We start from the raw sequence: 17,763 nt of genomic DNA, 5'->3' as shown, positions 1-17,763 counted from the left end.
CTTCGCCCCTCAAGACATCCACACTTAGATCTTCTAACTGTAAGTCTGATAATGACAAATCTGTCTCATCTCCTCAATAACACCATCAAGTAAATTGAAAATGAATGTAGCATTTTTCACCTCCTCTGAAGCATCAACTGATCGTAAGAACACCGTGCCGTAGGGATTGTTGACAAGGATGTTAATCCGTCCATAGGACCCCGTGCACCTCTACTATGTATAGTGGAGGAAGAGCCCTTTCCACTCTCGCTCCCAAAATAAGCACCATGCTCGACCCTTTCATCAAATTGCTCCTGTTGTAAGTGTTTAGCAGTGGTAGTTTTCTTCATGTAAGCACTTATTTCTTCCTTCACATTGTCCGGCACTTTTGCACAGGGTGCTACATTTTTGTGCGAGCATGATAGGTGTTCCTTCATGCGGGTAACACCTCCCTTCACCACTTTATCGCAAAAATTGCATTTCAAATAAACATAGCTCTTCTCTCCGCCGCCTATGTCAACTTGTACACTATATTTCCAAGAAGGGTCCCTCCGCAATGACGCAGACCCCTTTTCCTTGCCTCTAACCATGATCCCTAATGTAAAAATCCAAAATCAAACAAAATAATTCAAAAAATCATAAACCCTAGATTCCCTTTAACTTGAAAAATCTAACCAAAAACTAAATAAAAATACCTAAAATCGTTTGTGGACTTCTCCTAGAAGGCGGCCGGACGCTTCAAGTTCACCGGAGAGAGGAGGCGCCGGCGAGAGAGGCGGCGGGATTGGAGGCCGACCGTGCGGGCTCCTCTATTTTTCACGAACTGGAGCTTACGGGCGGCAGATTTCAGGAAATAACTGGGCCGAACGGGTGTGGGGGAAAAGAAGGGGTCATTTTAAGTGGGTGGGGCCTTTTGGCTGAGGCGTACGCCTCCCTCAAAATTGCGCAACCGCGCAACTGAGATGCGCCTCAGCCAATGTGAGGCGTACGCCTCAACAAGTCCCCGAATTGCGTCCGCCTCGGGGCGTTTTTGGACAAAATTGCGCAGAGGGGCGCGCCTCTTGTTGCGCAATTTTAAACAGAGATGATATTCTTCTTGTTGATAAGATTATAGAGGAAGTTGAAGGTAAACTTGAATTATGGAGGTCAAGCTTAGAGGCTACGGGTTTTCTTTTGAGTAGATCTAAAATTTAAAACATGGAGTGTAATTTTAGTAGTAATAGATCTAATGGGGGAATTGTGACTTTGGACTATCAAGTCATTAGTAATAGTGCCCATTTTAGATATCTCAGGTCTATTGGCTACAGTGATGGAGAAATAGATGGGGATATTATTAGTTGAATTCAAATTGGATGGTTGAAGTTGAAGAATACACTGGGCCTATTGTGTGATAGAAAAGTACTCCTCAAATTTATGGGAAAATTCTATAAGATGGTGGTGAGACCTGCAATGCTTTATGCTGTAGAATATTGGCCATTAAAAGAGAGTGGATGAGTGTAGAATGTTGGCCATTAAAAGAGAGTGCAATGATTTATGCTGCAGAATGTTGCAATGCTTTATACAATTAAGTTAAGTATTGCGAAGATGAGGATGCTCAGGTGGATGAGTGGCTTTAGGGATGCAAGCGAACCAAACGTTTGTCGAGCTACTCGTTGTTTGGTTCGATTAAAGCTCGTTTGTGATCGTTTAATTAGCTAAACAAACAAACTTGAACAATATTTTAAATACTCGATTCTTAAATAAACAAACTTGAACACTAATGCGTTTGGCTCATTTATGTTCGCGAACAACATCATTTGAAGTTCGTGAACAAGCTCGATAAGAAGCTCGATAAAAGCTTGATTCGTGTTCGATTTTGAACTCATGAATAAGCTAGATAAAAATAATTAATATTTGACTATAAAATTAATAAATATAAATAATCATTGCCTTTGTTACATAGACAATTGCTTTTATTATAAATGTGTTTGTTCATAGATTTGTTCATGAACGTATTTGTTTGATAGTTAAAAAAAAATTGTTAAATATGTTCGCGAACAAGCTCGATAAGCACTAAACGAACGAACATGAACTGAACATGAACCGAACATGAACACTCATTAATTTAAATGAATCAAACATGAACACAAACAATAAAGCTCGAACAAACATGAACCAAACATGAACAAGCTGATATTAAATGAACACTCACATACTCGGCTCGGCTTGGTTCGTTTGCAGCCCTAAGTGGCTTTACTCTTAGAGACTAAATGTGAAACGAGCATATTCGTGAAAAAGTTGGATATCTTCCGTGGAAGATAAGATTAGAGAAAGTCCCCTTAGATGGTTTGGTCACATAAAACGTCGTCCTTTTGATGACCCAGTTAGGAGAGTAGATGTATTAGATTTGACCTATGTTAAGAGAGGTAGATCTAAAAGGACTTCGTTAGAAATATTAGAGATGACATTTTTTATTAGATTTAAATGAAAATTTGACTTTTAGCTAGACATAATGGAGAAAAAGAATTCATGTAACCGACCCCACGTAGTGGGGTAAAGGCTTGATGATGTTGTTGTTGTTTGCCTCACGAAGATCTTGTTGCTGACATGATGCGATATTTATTTCTAGGTCGTTTAAAGTGGATCTGTTTCATATATTTGTCGATGCTGTTACCATATACTATGTTTCTTTATAGTTTACTCTTTTGTTTGCTTTCTCTGATGTAGGATTCGAGCAAAAATGTCCAGATATTAGCCTTCCACATTTTCAAGGTGAGTTTATATTTCACACATTTTTTTAACTTCGTACCTGACAGATATGGGTTGTCTCTTACCATCAAACTAACAGGTGATCACAGATATTTATATATACGTATAAATATTTATAGGAAATTACTGTCTTGTTGGGATTTGATATCTCAACAAATATAGTGCTTGAAAGAAAACAAATTTATAAAGTGTAGCATCTGCATGTATAGATTACAGGTAATAATGTTTTGGTTAAGTGAAAAATTGAACCTTTTCAAGTCTTTGTTGGTATTGACAATGGCCAGGGAACCTGTTATATTGATTTTTTGATCCTGTTGATATCTCCTAAACATTTGAATTTGTGTAACATTCTCTAACTTATGACACTATCACATCTCATCCTTAACCTTATCTAAACTATTTGGCTTTTATGAAACCTCCATATCCATTCTTTTCTTGTTGGTGCAAAGTGAAATGCCAATTCTAATTCATGCAAATATTTTTGAACTTTTAACCGTTAACTTTAATTTGTCTCTTTCATGTTCTTTTCATTTTTGTTCTATTTGATGTGATATTTGACCGCATACTTGTTCAACATTGAGCTGATGACTCATGAGCAGTGGTTTGGTTAAGGGAGTTTATTGTAATCGTAGCAAAGCTGGTTTTCCTTTTTACATTCAATCATTTTTAGTTTTATTATTGATCTTAATTTTCTCATTTCTATAATTAGTTATTATGACACCAAATATTTTCATTGTTGTAAGGGGCTTAAGCTTATATAGCTCTGCTGATTAAATCTTTGGGACCTGAGACATTAAATCTAATTCATTCAGAGAAGTTCAATAGGACTTCGACTATATAACTGTTGTGTTTATTTGCTGCCTTCCTGACTAGCGCATTCCATGATTCCGTCCTACTTTCTTGGATGGTCAGGTATTTGTTGCTAATCCAAACAAGCCACGTGAGATTAAAGACATCTTGGCAAAAAATCATCAAGAACTGTTGATGATACTACATAATCTTCCTGTCAGCAAAGGTATGTTTATTTTCAGTTTTGATCCATATAATCTTTTAATAAATTTATTGGCTCTAAATGTTATTCCTCTGGAGGCAGATGTGTTTAACTTAATATAAGCACATTAAACATAAAAGCTATTAAATTAATCGTGGAACTCTCATTTGAACTGAGTGGCAGTAACTCCTATAGCACGGTGGACTTTTCTGTCACTGTACACCAGAAACAAATTCTTAGATTTAACCGTAATAAATCCTCGTCAATAAAATAATGTAATGGATATATCATGTAGAAGATTGGAATATAGATGAGGATATAACTTTTTGATGGTTAAAATAAAGAAGTGTTTTGAAAGTATCATTTTATAACAAAATTTTGTGGAGACTTAGACCAACTATGTTATATGAATCCCAATATTGGGTGGTAAAGAAGTTATTGATAGCCAAGTTCTGCCTGACAGCAATAATAATGTGAAGATGGTGATGTGATAAAATTAGAAAGGCTAGTTTGAGAAATGATTATATTAGATGGATAATGGGAGTATGATCATCAAATGATTAAAACCTACCAGTTATTTGGGGGTTGCATATCTATTGAAGATAAAATTGTAAAAAATAGAGTTTATGTGATTTGCACGTATAATGAAGGGTAGAAAATGTTCCACTAAGATATGTTAGATTAAAATAATGTCAAGTGATTTTAAAGGACAAGGTATAAACCAAATGAAACATGAATAACAATTATGGAAAATCATTTGCAGACAATAAGTTCAATAGGGAAGAATGGAGGATATGACTTAATAAAATGGATCTCAGTTATTTGGGATATGGTTAATGATAGTGATGATGAATGTGCCTTACCCTATTTTGTTTGGGTCACCCTTGTCTCAACTGGTTTGACTTTGATGCTCCATTTGTCGGAAGTTGGTTTTGGAATTATTCTTAGTGCAACTAAGTTCTTCTGGATAGCTCCTAGTTATAGCTGTAGCTATGATGGTGATGTAGAACTAAATGCTTAAAATGAATATAAAAGAATTTGCACAATTCCTTGATAAGAGTAGGTAAGATTATAACTATTAGCAAATTAAAACGATCAAATAAAACATAAGAGCGGTCACTTCTGTTTAGGCTAAGTTACATGCCAAGCACTTGGAAAATCAAAACAATTTAGAAATTCAATAACATGCAAAGTAAATAGAGTTCAACGAAATCCCTAATCTAGCAATTAGATTAGAAACATAGAAAGTACACTCAATCCTATGTTTACTAAGCTTTGACAACGGCGAAATAAAATCCTACGTTTACTAGGATTTGACAGTGGTGCAACTCGACTCCTTGTGGTTCGTCATCACCTACAAGATTAGAGGATTAGAAAGGTAATTGAAGAGGGGGAGAAGTTCACCTTGGTCAAAATCCGGAAACAAGTAGTCGAGATGTTGAAGAAGTTTGTCGTAGGAGATGCCGTATTTTGTTTCCGGGTCAACCATCCATGCTAGAAGTCACTGTTTTGACTTTGGGAAGTGTTGGTCGGCAAGAAGAGAGTTCTCCAATGGTGCTGTAGTAAAAATAGTCCAGCGGAAACTTCTGAACAGCAGTTTGGTCTTTGCAAACAGCAACTATAAGGCTTCTTGTTGCTGGAGACGTGAGAGTAGGAGTGGGAAATCCTTGGCTGCAGCACTAGTAAGTAGAAGGCTCTTTGCGGGAGGAATTGTGGGCAGGATTTGGTGGAGAAAACCAATGCAAGGAGCTTGGGATAATTCGGCCAGCAGGGAGTTATGTTGGAGTTTAATTTCCAAAGTAAAAGAGAGGTGTTTTGGAAAGATTTAAAGACGTGGGGTTGAAGGGAAACTCAGCCAATAGAGGTGGAGGGGATTGATTTCTTTCCAAGAGAGCAACTAGCAATATGGAAAGAATTCCCAAAGGAATTCAAGAGCGTTTGGGGGGGGGGCGGTTATAGGAGAGAGGGAGGGGATGTGGGGGAATTAAAAGAGATTTCCTAATTCATAATTAAGAAATAAGAAAGATTTAATTAAATTCTTTCTTATTCAAAATTCAAATAGGAGTAATTAAGAAACCTTCCTAAAATAGATTTAGTAAATTAAGGAAGATTTGGAACTTCAAATCAATTGTATTTCAATTCAAAATCTATCCAACTTTGATTCAATCTAAATTAGGAAAGGAGATTTTAAAATTCTAATCAATCTTAAATAGATTTGAATGACAGGGAAAGACTTTCCTAAAATAGACTTTGTATTTTAGGAGAGATTTTGAATTTCAAACTACTTGAATTTGAATTCAAATATAATCCTAGATATATTCAATCCATATTAGGAAATAAATAAAAGAGGGGGAAATTCAAAAAAAAGGTGGGAGAAGGGGAAAGTAGCTGGCAGCTAGAAGCTTAAGGCCGGCGGCCAAGAGGGCTCGGGTAAGGCTCTGGCCGTGGAGAGGGGATGGGGTGGGGGACATAGGCGGCGGGTGCTGGTGGGGCTAGATGGCCGGCGGCTTATGGATCCGGGAGAACCCTTGACCAGCGGCTAAGGGATGAAGAGAAGGTGACAACGAGATAAAGATGAAGAACCACGAACCCGGCCGTCTTTAAGGTTGGTGGGTGATCCAAGTTTCCCTCTCCTAGGGATTTCTTCAAAGCTCTCTCCAAGAACTCTCAAAAGCTCTCAAACACACAAGTGCAGGAAAAATTTCATAATAATCATTCATTACTTTTCAAAGAGAACATAGGGCTATAAATAGCCAAGTATAAGGACTCAAGAAAATGAAAGGACAACAATACCCTCAGGGCTTACATACAACCTCCCTTTAAGTAAAGGGGTAAAGACGGAAAAACAATTACAACATAACAATAAAAGATAAATAACAAAATAAAACAAATACGTAGAATAACTCAAAAGTTATCGACGTGATCGTGGTCGTAGATCGACGACCACGCCTTAGATTCATGCTCTGATGTCCTCATCAGATGGGCTCACAGTCTTATTGGTTCTTTATCTTGTAACTTTGAGGCAAGATAAATCTATTTTTTAATTAAGTATCCCTTGTTTACAATTATCTTTATTTATTTGTGTTTTTTATCCCTCGATAAAGCATCAAATGGCCAAAATGGGCATGCCTCAACTATTATTTTACTTAGGTGTGGTCATATTTCCCATTGTGATGTTTATAATTTTTTTTATCCATCATAGCTTCTAATTATGGTGACACAACGTCTTCCAAAGTTCTATTTTTTATATTGGGGCCCAATTTATTCCTTATGAAGACCTGCTGCACAGACTTTGGATCTGCCTGGGGCAGCCTTTTTGTAGCTTTATTTCGTAGAAAGCTACTTCAGTTCTATTTATGATGCAAGCAAACTAGATAGAAAAGTCAAGTTGGAGAACACAAGGACAACAAAACCAAACTCGATTCACTTTAACTTTGGAAATATCCAAACATACATTCAGATGAACGAAAAGTGAAATCAAACGAAACAAAATTATAACATAAAAATGCTATCCTCAGAACAACCGTCAAGCGGTTTCCTCACATGCAACGAGAGTAGGAAAATATATGAGAAATAGTGCTTAGGCTTGCAAACCGAGGGTCCGCCATTGCAAAAGGATCCATCGTCTTACCAAACTCCTCCGATAAAATGTCTCCCAAAATCAGCCAACAAACAACTTCCAATTGCTCTAGAAGAAAGATGTAGGTGGAGTGGAACTTGTGTAGAGAAGAAGATGTTAGAAGCCAAGACGAAATAGAGAGGAGGAAAGGAGGTGGAACAAGCTCTCAAGCTTTTCCAAGAGAAGAAACCCTCATGTTTTTAGTAGAGATTTTGCTCAAATATTCAACAAGATTCTTCATTCCAAAACTTCTCCAATTTATAAGCAAAAGAAAGAAGCTTAATAGCCCTTCCACCTCCAACCAAAACCAATCCGGTTTGGGGACAATAGCCCCCAAAAATTGCACATAAAATAGGAAGGAAAGCGACGAGAAACACAACCAGGGAGCCACAGAAAAGCAGCCAGAGAGGGACCCGAGGAGCCAACACAGGAAACATGACAGAGGAGCCACGGGAAAGCAGCCAGGGGGGGAGAAACCGAAGAGCCCACACAAATATCCAGAATGTATCACGGGAACAACACAAAGAAGGAACCAAAAAGATACAAGAAGGGGAAGAGTCAAGAACCACTCCACATACCTTTATGAATTTATGAGCTAGGAAGTGCAAGTACTCCTCCAAATAATGAGCTAAACTTTAGCTCAAGCATTAATGAGCTATCACCAAGTAGAACCCAACTTTTTTTAGCTCAAAACCAAGTAGCCAAAGCCTAACCCGAGAGCAGCCAAGGCCCAAACCGAAATACAACAAACAACCCAAGGACAAAAGGGCCCAAATGCAAGCAAATCCAAGCCTTGTCATGCCCAAGCATATCCTACCATGATCATTGGATGTTCTCCATTATTGGATAGCTAAAAAAAACATAAAACACAACTAATATTGTTCAAATTACATCGAAATAAAATAAATCAAAATATAAATGCATCAATTTAGCTATAGTTTTTTATTGCTATAATTTTTTTTTTAAATTTTTTTTATAAAAACCAACATTTTACAATTAGATTGGTTGATGTTAGCTCTAAGAAAGCTGGTGTTTGGATTTTTCAGAAGGAAGATAAGTTTATGATACCCACGTTAGCTTTTGAAAAATCTTCTCTTCCTACAATAGTTTTATTACTATTTTTATAGAAAAATATAATTGCCTCTAACTGACTATGGGCTCCAAAAATTTGTGTTCCAGCCTCTCCATGACCCCTTTCTTTTCTTTTTGGGTATGTCGAGGAGAGTTTTAACAGTTAAGTTTAGGCAAATTTTTAGATGTCAGATTGGGTATTAAATTAGACATTACCCACATAATTTGCCCTCATTTTGTGAGGACTTTATGGTATATGTTCAGGTTTCTTGTATCTGCAAGCTCCTATAGTTAATTACCTCTCTCGGTAACGAGAGAGAACTTTTGATTAAGGCTAGTTGTCAAATGAATACGTAGTATTCGACATATATTAGTACCATATTTTGGTATTTGAAAATTTAATATTTAAAATAGGAAATTCACCATCTTACACTTAAAACGGATGGTGGGGGGAATGATGATGAACCCAATCAAGATCCATGGTTCCGTCATCCCGGGTCATCATTGTCCCCTGATCTACTTAGTTAGAGGAGGTAGTCTATCCAACCTGACCGAAGTATTCTTGTCGGTAGCCATGGGTTGCTTCGTCCAAGGGTACCTTATAGACTTTAGGTGAATATTTATCTAAGTGGACAAATTTGAAGTCACCATAGCTAACAGAGAGCTTTGTGCCTTATCGGTCATATCCTATTGATTCATTACTCAATGATTTAGTGTTATTGGAGAATATATGGACTCTGACCATGACCGTAATTTAATGGTGCTATTATTGTGGATGAGATGAGGAGTAAACATGACAATAACAAAACAAACAAGAAAGTAAAATCAACAGAAAGTAAAGGACATCAGGATTTAACATGGAAAAACTCAAAATAGGAAAAAAATCATGGAGACACCACATCAAGAAATCCAATATGAAAATTGAGAGAAATAAGTATAGTTGTCTCTTCTCTCTCACTCTCTCACTTTTCTTCTCACATGCACTATGAAAATTGAGAGAAATAAGCACATATCTCTCTTCTTTCTCACTCTCTCATTGCTTCTCTTCTCATAGGAACTGTTCTCAATGTCCACATCATCACTCAGAAAATACAAGAGAAAGTAAGTTATAACCCCCAAGGGATGCAACCCTTGAGAAAAATGAGAAATAACTATTCATTTCGTCTTGCAGTGCTGCGACATCCAGTCTCTATTTGATAATGTTGCAATGCTCAAGTGTTGTGACACTCTATGGAGCCATATCTCAACCGCTACGGTGCTTTGCTCTATGTTATTCAGCACCAAGGCGCTCGGGAACACAGCGTCGGGATGCTTGGGTATGCAGCGCCACAGTGTTGTATGAAAAAAAAAAACATGCACCCAAACCCAAGCTTTGAGGTTCGAGACAACAGTACTCGAACCCAAGCATGGGGTAAACCCGTTGCATGGGGGGTACACGATAAGCTTTGAGATTTATAACAACAGAACAACTCGATTGATCAACACAATCAAATTTCACACACAACAATCTCTTACTTGGAAATGATTGCAATAAATCCTTCTCCTTATCTGTAACACCAATCATAACCAATAGTGTGGCTCACCCCTGCTCTCATCCTCCATGAAGACCAACTGAAGCTACACATAGCTTCAATTTTCAACTGTCACTGTCTTCATCATCATGTATGCAGGATTCTTGGTCATGTGTATCTTCTCCAAAGATAACTGACCATCTTCCAGAAGCAACATGATGAAATGATATCGAAGGTGGATGTTTCGTACTGGCATGGAATGCAACATTCTTGGCTAGATGTATAGCACTCATGCTGCACTATGTAGCTTCCCATTCCTTTGCCCATTGTCAAGTTCTGTCAAGAAACTTTGCAACCAAATCATCTCCTTATTAGCCTTAGTAATAGCAATGTACTATGCTTATGTGGTTAAGAGCACAACAATCTTCTATAACTTGGAAACCCAACTAACTGCAATTTTTCCCAAAATGAATATATAACCTGTTGTGCTTCTCCTACCATTGAGATCTCTGGCAAGATTAGAATCTACATAACCCTATAGATCTATCCATGCACCACCAAAGCAAAGAGCTCTGTTAACTGATCATCTCAAGTACCTGAGAATCCACTTAACTGCCTTCCAATGAAGTTTGCTTGTGTTACTCATAAATCTGCTGACTACTCCCACTGCATATGCTATGGCAGATCTTGCGTAGATCATAACATACATCAAACTTTCAACTGCTGAAGCATACAAAGTCTTCTTCATATGTTCTTCCTATGCTTCCAATTTAGGCGATTGTTACTTGGATAACTAAAAGTATTACCCAAGGGAGTGCAAATTGGTTTTGCCTCACTCATGTTGAATATGAACTTATGAAGCAACTTTTCTACATACTCTACTTGAGATAACTTCAGTATATCTGCACTTCTATCTCTATTGATCCTTGTACAAAGAATTTTCTTTGGACCTAGATCTTTCATTTCAAACTCATTTGATAACTGTTCTTTTAGGCATCTTATCTTCTCGATATCTAAACTTACAACTAGCATATCATCCACATACAAAAATAGAATAATATAACAATTATTAAAATATTTGAAAAAACAAGTAGTCTACATGGTACTTCATATACCCATTATTTGACATAAACCTATCAAATTTCTTGCACCAATATCTTGGTGCTTGCTTCAGACCGTATAGGCTCCTCCTGAGCCTACATACTAGCTTTTCATTATCTGTGATCACATATCCCTAAGGCTGCTCCTTATACAACTCTTCATCAAAGTCACAATGAAGAAATGCTGTCTTTACATCCATTTGCTCTAGATGTAAATTCTCAACTTCTAGCATGCTCAGTACAACTCTGATTGTAGTCATCTTCACCACTGGAGAGAATTTCAGTGAAGTCCACTCATTCCTTCCGCTGAAAACCTTTAACTACAAACTTGACCTTATAGCGCTTGCTACCCTCAGGTTCTTCTTTCATCCTGTAAACCCACTTGTTATGCAGTGCTTTCTTGCCATCTGGTAGCTCTGCCAACTCCTAAGTTTGATTTAACTCAAGTGAACGCATCTCATCATCTATGGCTTGCTCTCACTTATTTGAATCATCAACTTGAATGGCTTCATCATAGCACTTTAGTTCACCACTATATGTGAGCAATATATAGTACAAGGAAGAAGAATACATTTGTACTGGCCTTGAGATTCTGCTTGATCTCCTAATTTCAGTAGCAGGAGTCTGAGGTACTTTCTGTGCTTCATTAGCTTTGTCTTCTTGATCATTTTCAGCCTCTCTCTCAACATATTTTGAAGAATCTTCAAGAGTCCCATATATATCCTTGCACATTTCACTTTTATTTAATTTAACATTCCTACTCGTAATGAACTTATGATTCTGATAATCCCAGAATTTGTAGCCCAATTCATCTGAACCATATCCAATGAATGTACACTTGATAGATTTTTTATCAACCTTACTCATGTATCCCGCATCAATATGAACATAGATTGAACAACAAAAAACTTTGAGGTGAGATATACTAACCTCCTTTCCACTTCAGGTTTTCTCAGGTAACCACTCATTCAGAAGAATTGAAGGACCACGATTGATCAAATAAACTGCAGTATTCACTACCTCTGACCAAAATTATTTGGGTAGACCTGCATGTAACCTTATGCTCCTGGCATGCTCAATGATAGTTCTATTCATGCGATATGCAATACCATTCTATTGTGGTGTTCTTGAAATAGTGAACTCATGCCTGATCTCATTTAAAGCACAATACTCCTTGAACTTTTTATCACGATACTTGCAACAAGTATCAGCTTCAAATTTGTCTCAATTTCAACCATGACCTTCCACTTTTTAAAGGCATCAAACACATCTGGCTTGTATTTTAAGAAGTACACTCATACCTTCATACTATGATTATCAATAAATATGACAAAATATAAAGATCCTCCTATATAACTAATTGGAGCAGGATCTCATACATCAATATGCACTAACTCCAACTTCTTTAACTTGACCTTTGAACCAGTATTTGAAAAAATCATCCTATGTTGCTATATGTACAATCTTAACAAAAATCTAAATCTATAGATTTTAAATCATGAAGCTTCCATTTACTTATATGGCCAAGCCTCTGATGCCAAAGACATCTATCAACATATGAATCTGCTACTCTGATTGAAATTTCTCTTCTATTGATTACATATAGGGTGCCTTCAATACTGCCACAAACTATAACCATTGCCCCTTTTGTCACCTTCCACGTATCTCCTGTGAATGATGTCACATGTCCTGAGTTTGCAAACTGACTCATAAAAATTAAACTCATCTTCAAATAAGGAATGTGATTAGCATTCTTGAGTGTCCAAATTGATCCATCTGACATTCTGATATTAACATCTCCCTGTCCAACAATATTGTAGGGCTTGTTGCCCCCGAATGCACTTTATTCAAATCACATTGAGTACAGTTTTTGAATGCCTACTTATTAAGACTTGAATAGAAACGCCTGAATTTATCACCCAAGATTCAGAATTGTCTAGAGACAAAATCAGAGAATATGACTGACATCCTTTTGTAGATACATTTGTAGAATAACTTTTATCTTGATCTCCACCACTGCCCTTCTTTCGAACTATATAGTCCTTCTTCAAACAACCTTTCTTCCCACAGCTCTAGTACACAAATTTTCCTCTACAAAAAATAGACTTTTCTCTCTCAGATTTAGATCTCCCTCTGCTAAAATTTCTCTCTAAGCCCCTTCCTTTTGCCTTAACATTCACAGTAGAATTTGAAGATTCACCATTCACACTCATGCGAACCTCTTCATTAAGCACTAACCCCAAAATATTCTCAAAGTTCAACTTTGAATTTCCTGAAGAGTTACTCACAACAGTAACAAGCCCATCCCATCTTTCGGGCAATGAAGATAACAACAACAATGACCTTACCTCATCATCAAAATTGATGTCAACTGAACACAATTGACTCATCACAATGTTCAGGGTGTTCCGCCCTTGGGGTGTTGTCCAGCATCTTCATATTGAATAACTTTATCAAGAACACTGTTTGAGGCCGATAACTTCTTATACATCTTAATAGTGTCCACCATGAGATCGACTGTAGTATTCTCATTTACAATGTTGAATGCAACAAATGAGAAAAGTGAAAGTCGTATCAAACTTAGTGCAGTCAGATCAAGAACCTCCCATTCCTTTATAGTCATAAAATTTGACTTCTCAGTGATTCCTTCCAACGGTATATACAACGTCTTCTGATACAACAAATCTTCAATATGCATCCTCCAAAATGCGAAGTTCGAACCATTGAACTTTTCAATATTGTACCTTGCTATGACCATCATTACTCCCACTCAATTTGAAGAACCTCACTCTAATACCAGTTGTTGGGAGCCATATCTCGATCGTTGCGGTGCTCTGCTTTTTGCCGTTTAGCGCTGGGGTGCTCGGAAACACAGCGTCGGGGTGCTCGGGTACACAACGCCCCGACGTTGTACCGAAAAAAAAATTTCATGTACCAAGCACCCGAACCTAAGCAGGGGGTAAATGTCATGACCCGACCCGACCGGGACGGGTCCCGCTCGCACCGGGTCGTGGGTGCCTTAACTTTCAGACCGACTGAACTGATTCCAGGATCTGGCTTTGGAATTTGTTTCAGAACTTTCTTCCAAACATATAGACAAAAACAGACACACAGAGCTACTATAAACATCAAATGCAGCGGAACAGATCATCTATCTTTTTCTTCCTCAAAAGAATCATGTACAAATACAGGTCATGGCTTTCAGACAGAAAGAAAAGCAGAACAGAAAAGCCATGACTGTATAAAAATCAAAAGTACAAAATACCTATACTGGATCAGACTCTGAACCTCTATTCCTGGACTTCCTTCCCTTTCCCAGAACCTGAAAACCACGCAGAAAACAAGGATGAGCTCAACAGCTCAGCAAGACAACAAACCTCCAATCAAAATCCTCAGAGTCCACATCAAACACATCAGACAGAATTCCAAACAAAATTGTATATCAAATCAGAACAGAATCAGAATCGTACAGATCAGATCAAATCGGAATAGAGCAGAAATACATCACATCAGAACTGACAGACCGTACAGAAATCAGAAATCAGATTAAAGCATATCAAAAGTCATATCAGAACAGACAGAATCGTACGGAAATCAGAATCAAAGCATATCAACTCAGAAAATATCAAATCAGAATAAGAACAGATATTTCAGAACAGATCTTCCTCCCAGATTTCAGAACTTCCTCTTATATCTCCCTTGTGCATACAGCACCAAAACTTCCCCTTATAACTCCCTTGTGCGTACAGCACCAGAACTTCCCCTTATAGCTCCCAATTGTGCTCATAGCACTAGAACAGAACAAATATACAGAATTTCAGAACTTCATAGAACTTCTCAGAACTTCCCCTTATAGCTCCCTTGTGCTTACATCACCTTCCCCCTATGGCTCCCAATTGCATACAAATAATTAAGTCAATTCAGAACAAATTCAGAAATCGTACGAAAATCCGGCAGCGTAACAGCAGTATATGGAATTTACACAAAAATTCACTGAAACAGAATTTCATCAAATTACCACAGAACATTCACAACAATAATATAAGACTTTTATTCTACTGCCACAACATTTTTAGACATCGTCAAAAATTGCAGTCGAACGAAAACACCGCAGAATCAAAATTACCATATCAAAAATCTCCAGAAAATAATCAAAATGTGCACACTCGGCACCTCAGAAACATATCAAAAGTTACGCGGTAAAAATTGAACCAGTCGGAAAATACGGACGAAATTAGCTTACAAAAACGAAATCCGGACAGAAAAGTCGTTCAAAATGCACAATTCTGAAAATTGAGAAAGGCGGAATGCGCCTTACCTTGCGTACAACACTTTACTGAACTGTCACGACGGACGAAAACGGCCAGGCGTCGCCCGAAAATCAACTTTTCCAAATTTGCTCTCGACCTTCTCTCTCCTCAGCTGATTTTATATATTTATTTTGATTTTCTCTCTCTTCAAAATGAGCTGATTTCAGCTTTAAAACACTCTGATCGGCCTGGCCGATCGCACGATCGTCCTGGACGATCTGAACAAATTTCATATCGTCCTGGGACGATTTCGCAGGACGATAATTAATTTTCAGGACAATTTGCTCTCTGACTTTTTCCATACACTGATCGTCCCGGGATGATCCCAGATCGGCCTGGACGATCCATGCAGGAATTTTTCCTGTAACCTTTGGACAGAAAACTGGAACAGAATGACAACTGATCGTCCCAGGACGATCCATGATCGGCCTGGATGATGTGATCCAAACTGCTATTACAATCTCCCCAACTTCAAAAAAAATGTCGTCCTCGACATTGTCCAAACAAAACTCAGTCAAAACAAGTACGGGTATGACTTCCTCATGTCCGATTCTTTCTCCCAAGTCTCTTCCCGTGCAGTTCGGTGCTTCCACTGTACCTTAACCATCGGAATCTGTTTACTTCTCAACTTGCGCACGTCATAAGATAGAATCAACTCGGGTTCTTCCGTATAACTCAGATTCTCCTGAATCTCAATCTCATCAGCAGATACTTTTTTTTTTCCAGAGTCAGATATCCACTTTCTCAAAGTAGATACGTGGAACACATTGTGAACATCAGACATCTGATCAGATAGCAACAGTCGATAAGCAGATTTGCCAATCCTTTCAAGGATTTCAAAAGGTCGTGAGGTATATTGGACCTTGAACTAAACTGAAAACTGTTGTTATATGCAAACTCAATCAGAGGAATGTGATCTTCCCAGCTTTCTCCAAAATTCAAGACACAAAGCTTCAATAGATCTTCCAGTACCTAAATAGTCCTCTCAGACTGTCCGTCAGTCTACGGATGAAAAGCTGTACTGAAATGTAACTTCGTACCCAAACCTTGCTGAATACCCTTCCAAAGTCTGGAAGTAAACCGCCCATCTCAATCAGAAACAATCACCTTAGGCACACCGTGTAATCTGACAATCTCTTTCACATATACCTGTGCCAATCGATCCACCGGATCGGTCTGCCTGATCGGAAAAAAATGAGCAGACTTCGTCAATCGATCCACAATCACCCAAATGGCATCGTGCCCTTGCCTTGATCGAGGAAAACCCATAGCAAAATCCATTGTTACCTCCTCCCACTTCCACTCAGGGATAGGCAACGACTGCAAAAGTCCTCCTGGTCGCTGATGCTCTGCCTTCACCAACTGACAGGCTTCGCATCTAAAAAAAAATCTGCTACATCCTTTTTCATACATGGCCACCAGAACAAACCTTTCATATCTCCGTACATCTTGCCACTTCCCGGATGAACAGTGTAGCCTGAATGATGAGATTCATACATAATCTCTTTCCTCAAATGTCCAAACACAGAAATCCACAACTTTTGGGCTTCCTGAATCCTTTCTTCCAACGAAGACTGAATGCTCAACTGAGTCAAAACTCCGGAATCCAGACTACTGGAGGAAATCACCTCCAATTGCAACCGTTCCATATCACGAATCAGAAAATCATCAGAAGTGAGCTGCATACCTGATAATCCAGAAGATTTCCTGCTCAACGCATCTGCTACCACATTAGCCTTACCAGGCTGATACTGAACGTCAGATCACAATCCTTGATCAACTCAAGCCACCATTCTTTGCCTCAAATTCAGATCTTCTGAGTGAAAATGTACTTCAAACTCTTGTGATCCGTGAAAATCTCACATCTGACGCCATACAGATAGTGACGCCAAATCTTCAAAGCAAAAACAACTGCAGCCAATTCCAAATCATGTGTCGGGTAATTCTTCTCATGTGGTTTTAACTGTCTCAAAGCGTAAGCAATTACCTGACCATGCTGATGTAGCACACATCCCAAATTTTTCAGTGAAGCATCACTGAACACCTGAAAGCCTTCCGTACTTGACGGAAGTGCTAACACTGGAGCTGAAGTCAGACAATCCTTCAATCTCTAAAAATAAGCCTCACACTCCGGTGTCCAAACAAAAGCTACTGACTTCCGAGTCAGTCTCGTCAGAGGCGTAGCAATTTGTGAAAATCCTTTCACAAACTTCCGGTAATATCCAGCCATGCCTAAGAAACTACGTACTTCAAATACCGTAGTAGGCTTTGGCCAACCCGCAACAGCCTGAATCTTCTGGGGATCAACAGAAATACCTTCACCGCTAACCACATGCCCCAGAAATGAAATACTTTTCAGCCAGAATTTACACTTGGAGAATTTAGCATACAACTGATGCCGTCTCAGAGTCTCCAACACAATGCTCAAATGTCT

At 38.3% G+C, this 17,763-nt stretch overlaps 1 protein-coding gene across 3 annotated transcripts in view; it reads left to right on the top strand.

Moving 5' to 3' along the window:
- Positions 1-17,763, top strand: part of LOC110103661 (calcium-binding protein 39) — a 55,069-nt gene that overhangs the window by 27,755 nt on the left and 9,551 nt on the right. For all 3 annotated transcript variants that reach the window (XR_003700609.1, XM_020832460.2, XM_028694581.1), the window contains exons 9-10: positions 2,686-2,730; positions 3,640-3,742. Coding sequence is in view for 2 of the 3 variants with exons in the window: in XM_020832460.2 (XP_020688119.1) it covers positions 2,686-2,730; positions 3,640-3,742 (148 nt within the window). In the remaining variant the exon portion in view is untranslated. The remainder of the gene's footprint in view (positions 1-2,685; positions 2,731-3,639; positions 3,743-17,763) is intronic.

The sequence above is a fragment of the Dendrobium catenatum genome, unplaced genomic scaffold (genome assembly GCF_001605985.2).
Source record: "Dendrobium catenatum unplaced genomic scaffold, ASM160598v2 fragScaff_scaffold_506, whole genome shotgun sequence".
NCBI lineage: Eukaryota > Viridiplantae > Streptophyta > Magnoliopsida > Asparagales > Orchidaceae > Dendrobium > Dendrobium catenatum.
This window is presented reverse-complemented; position numbering and strand designations above follow the sequence as displayed.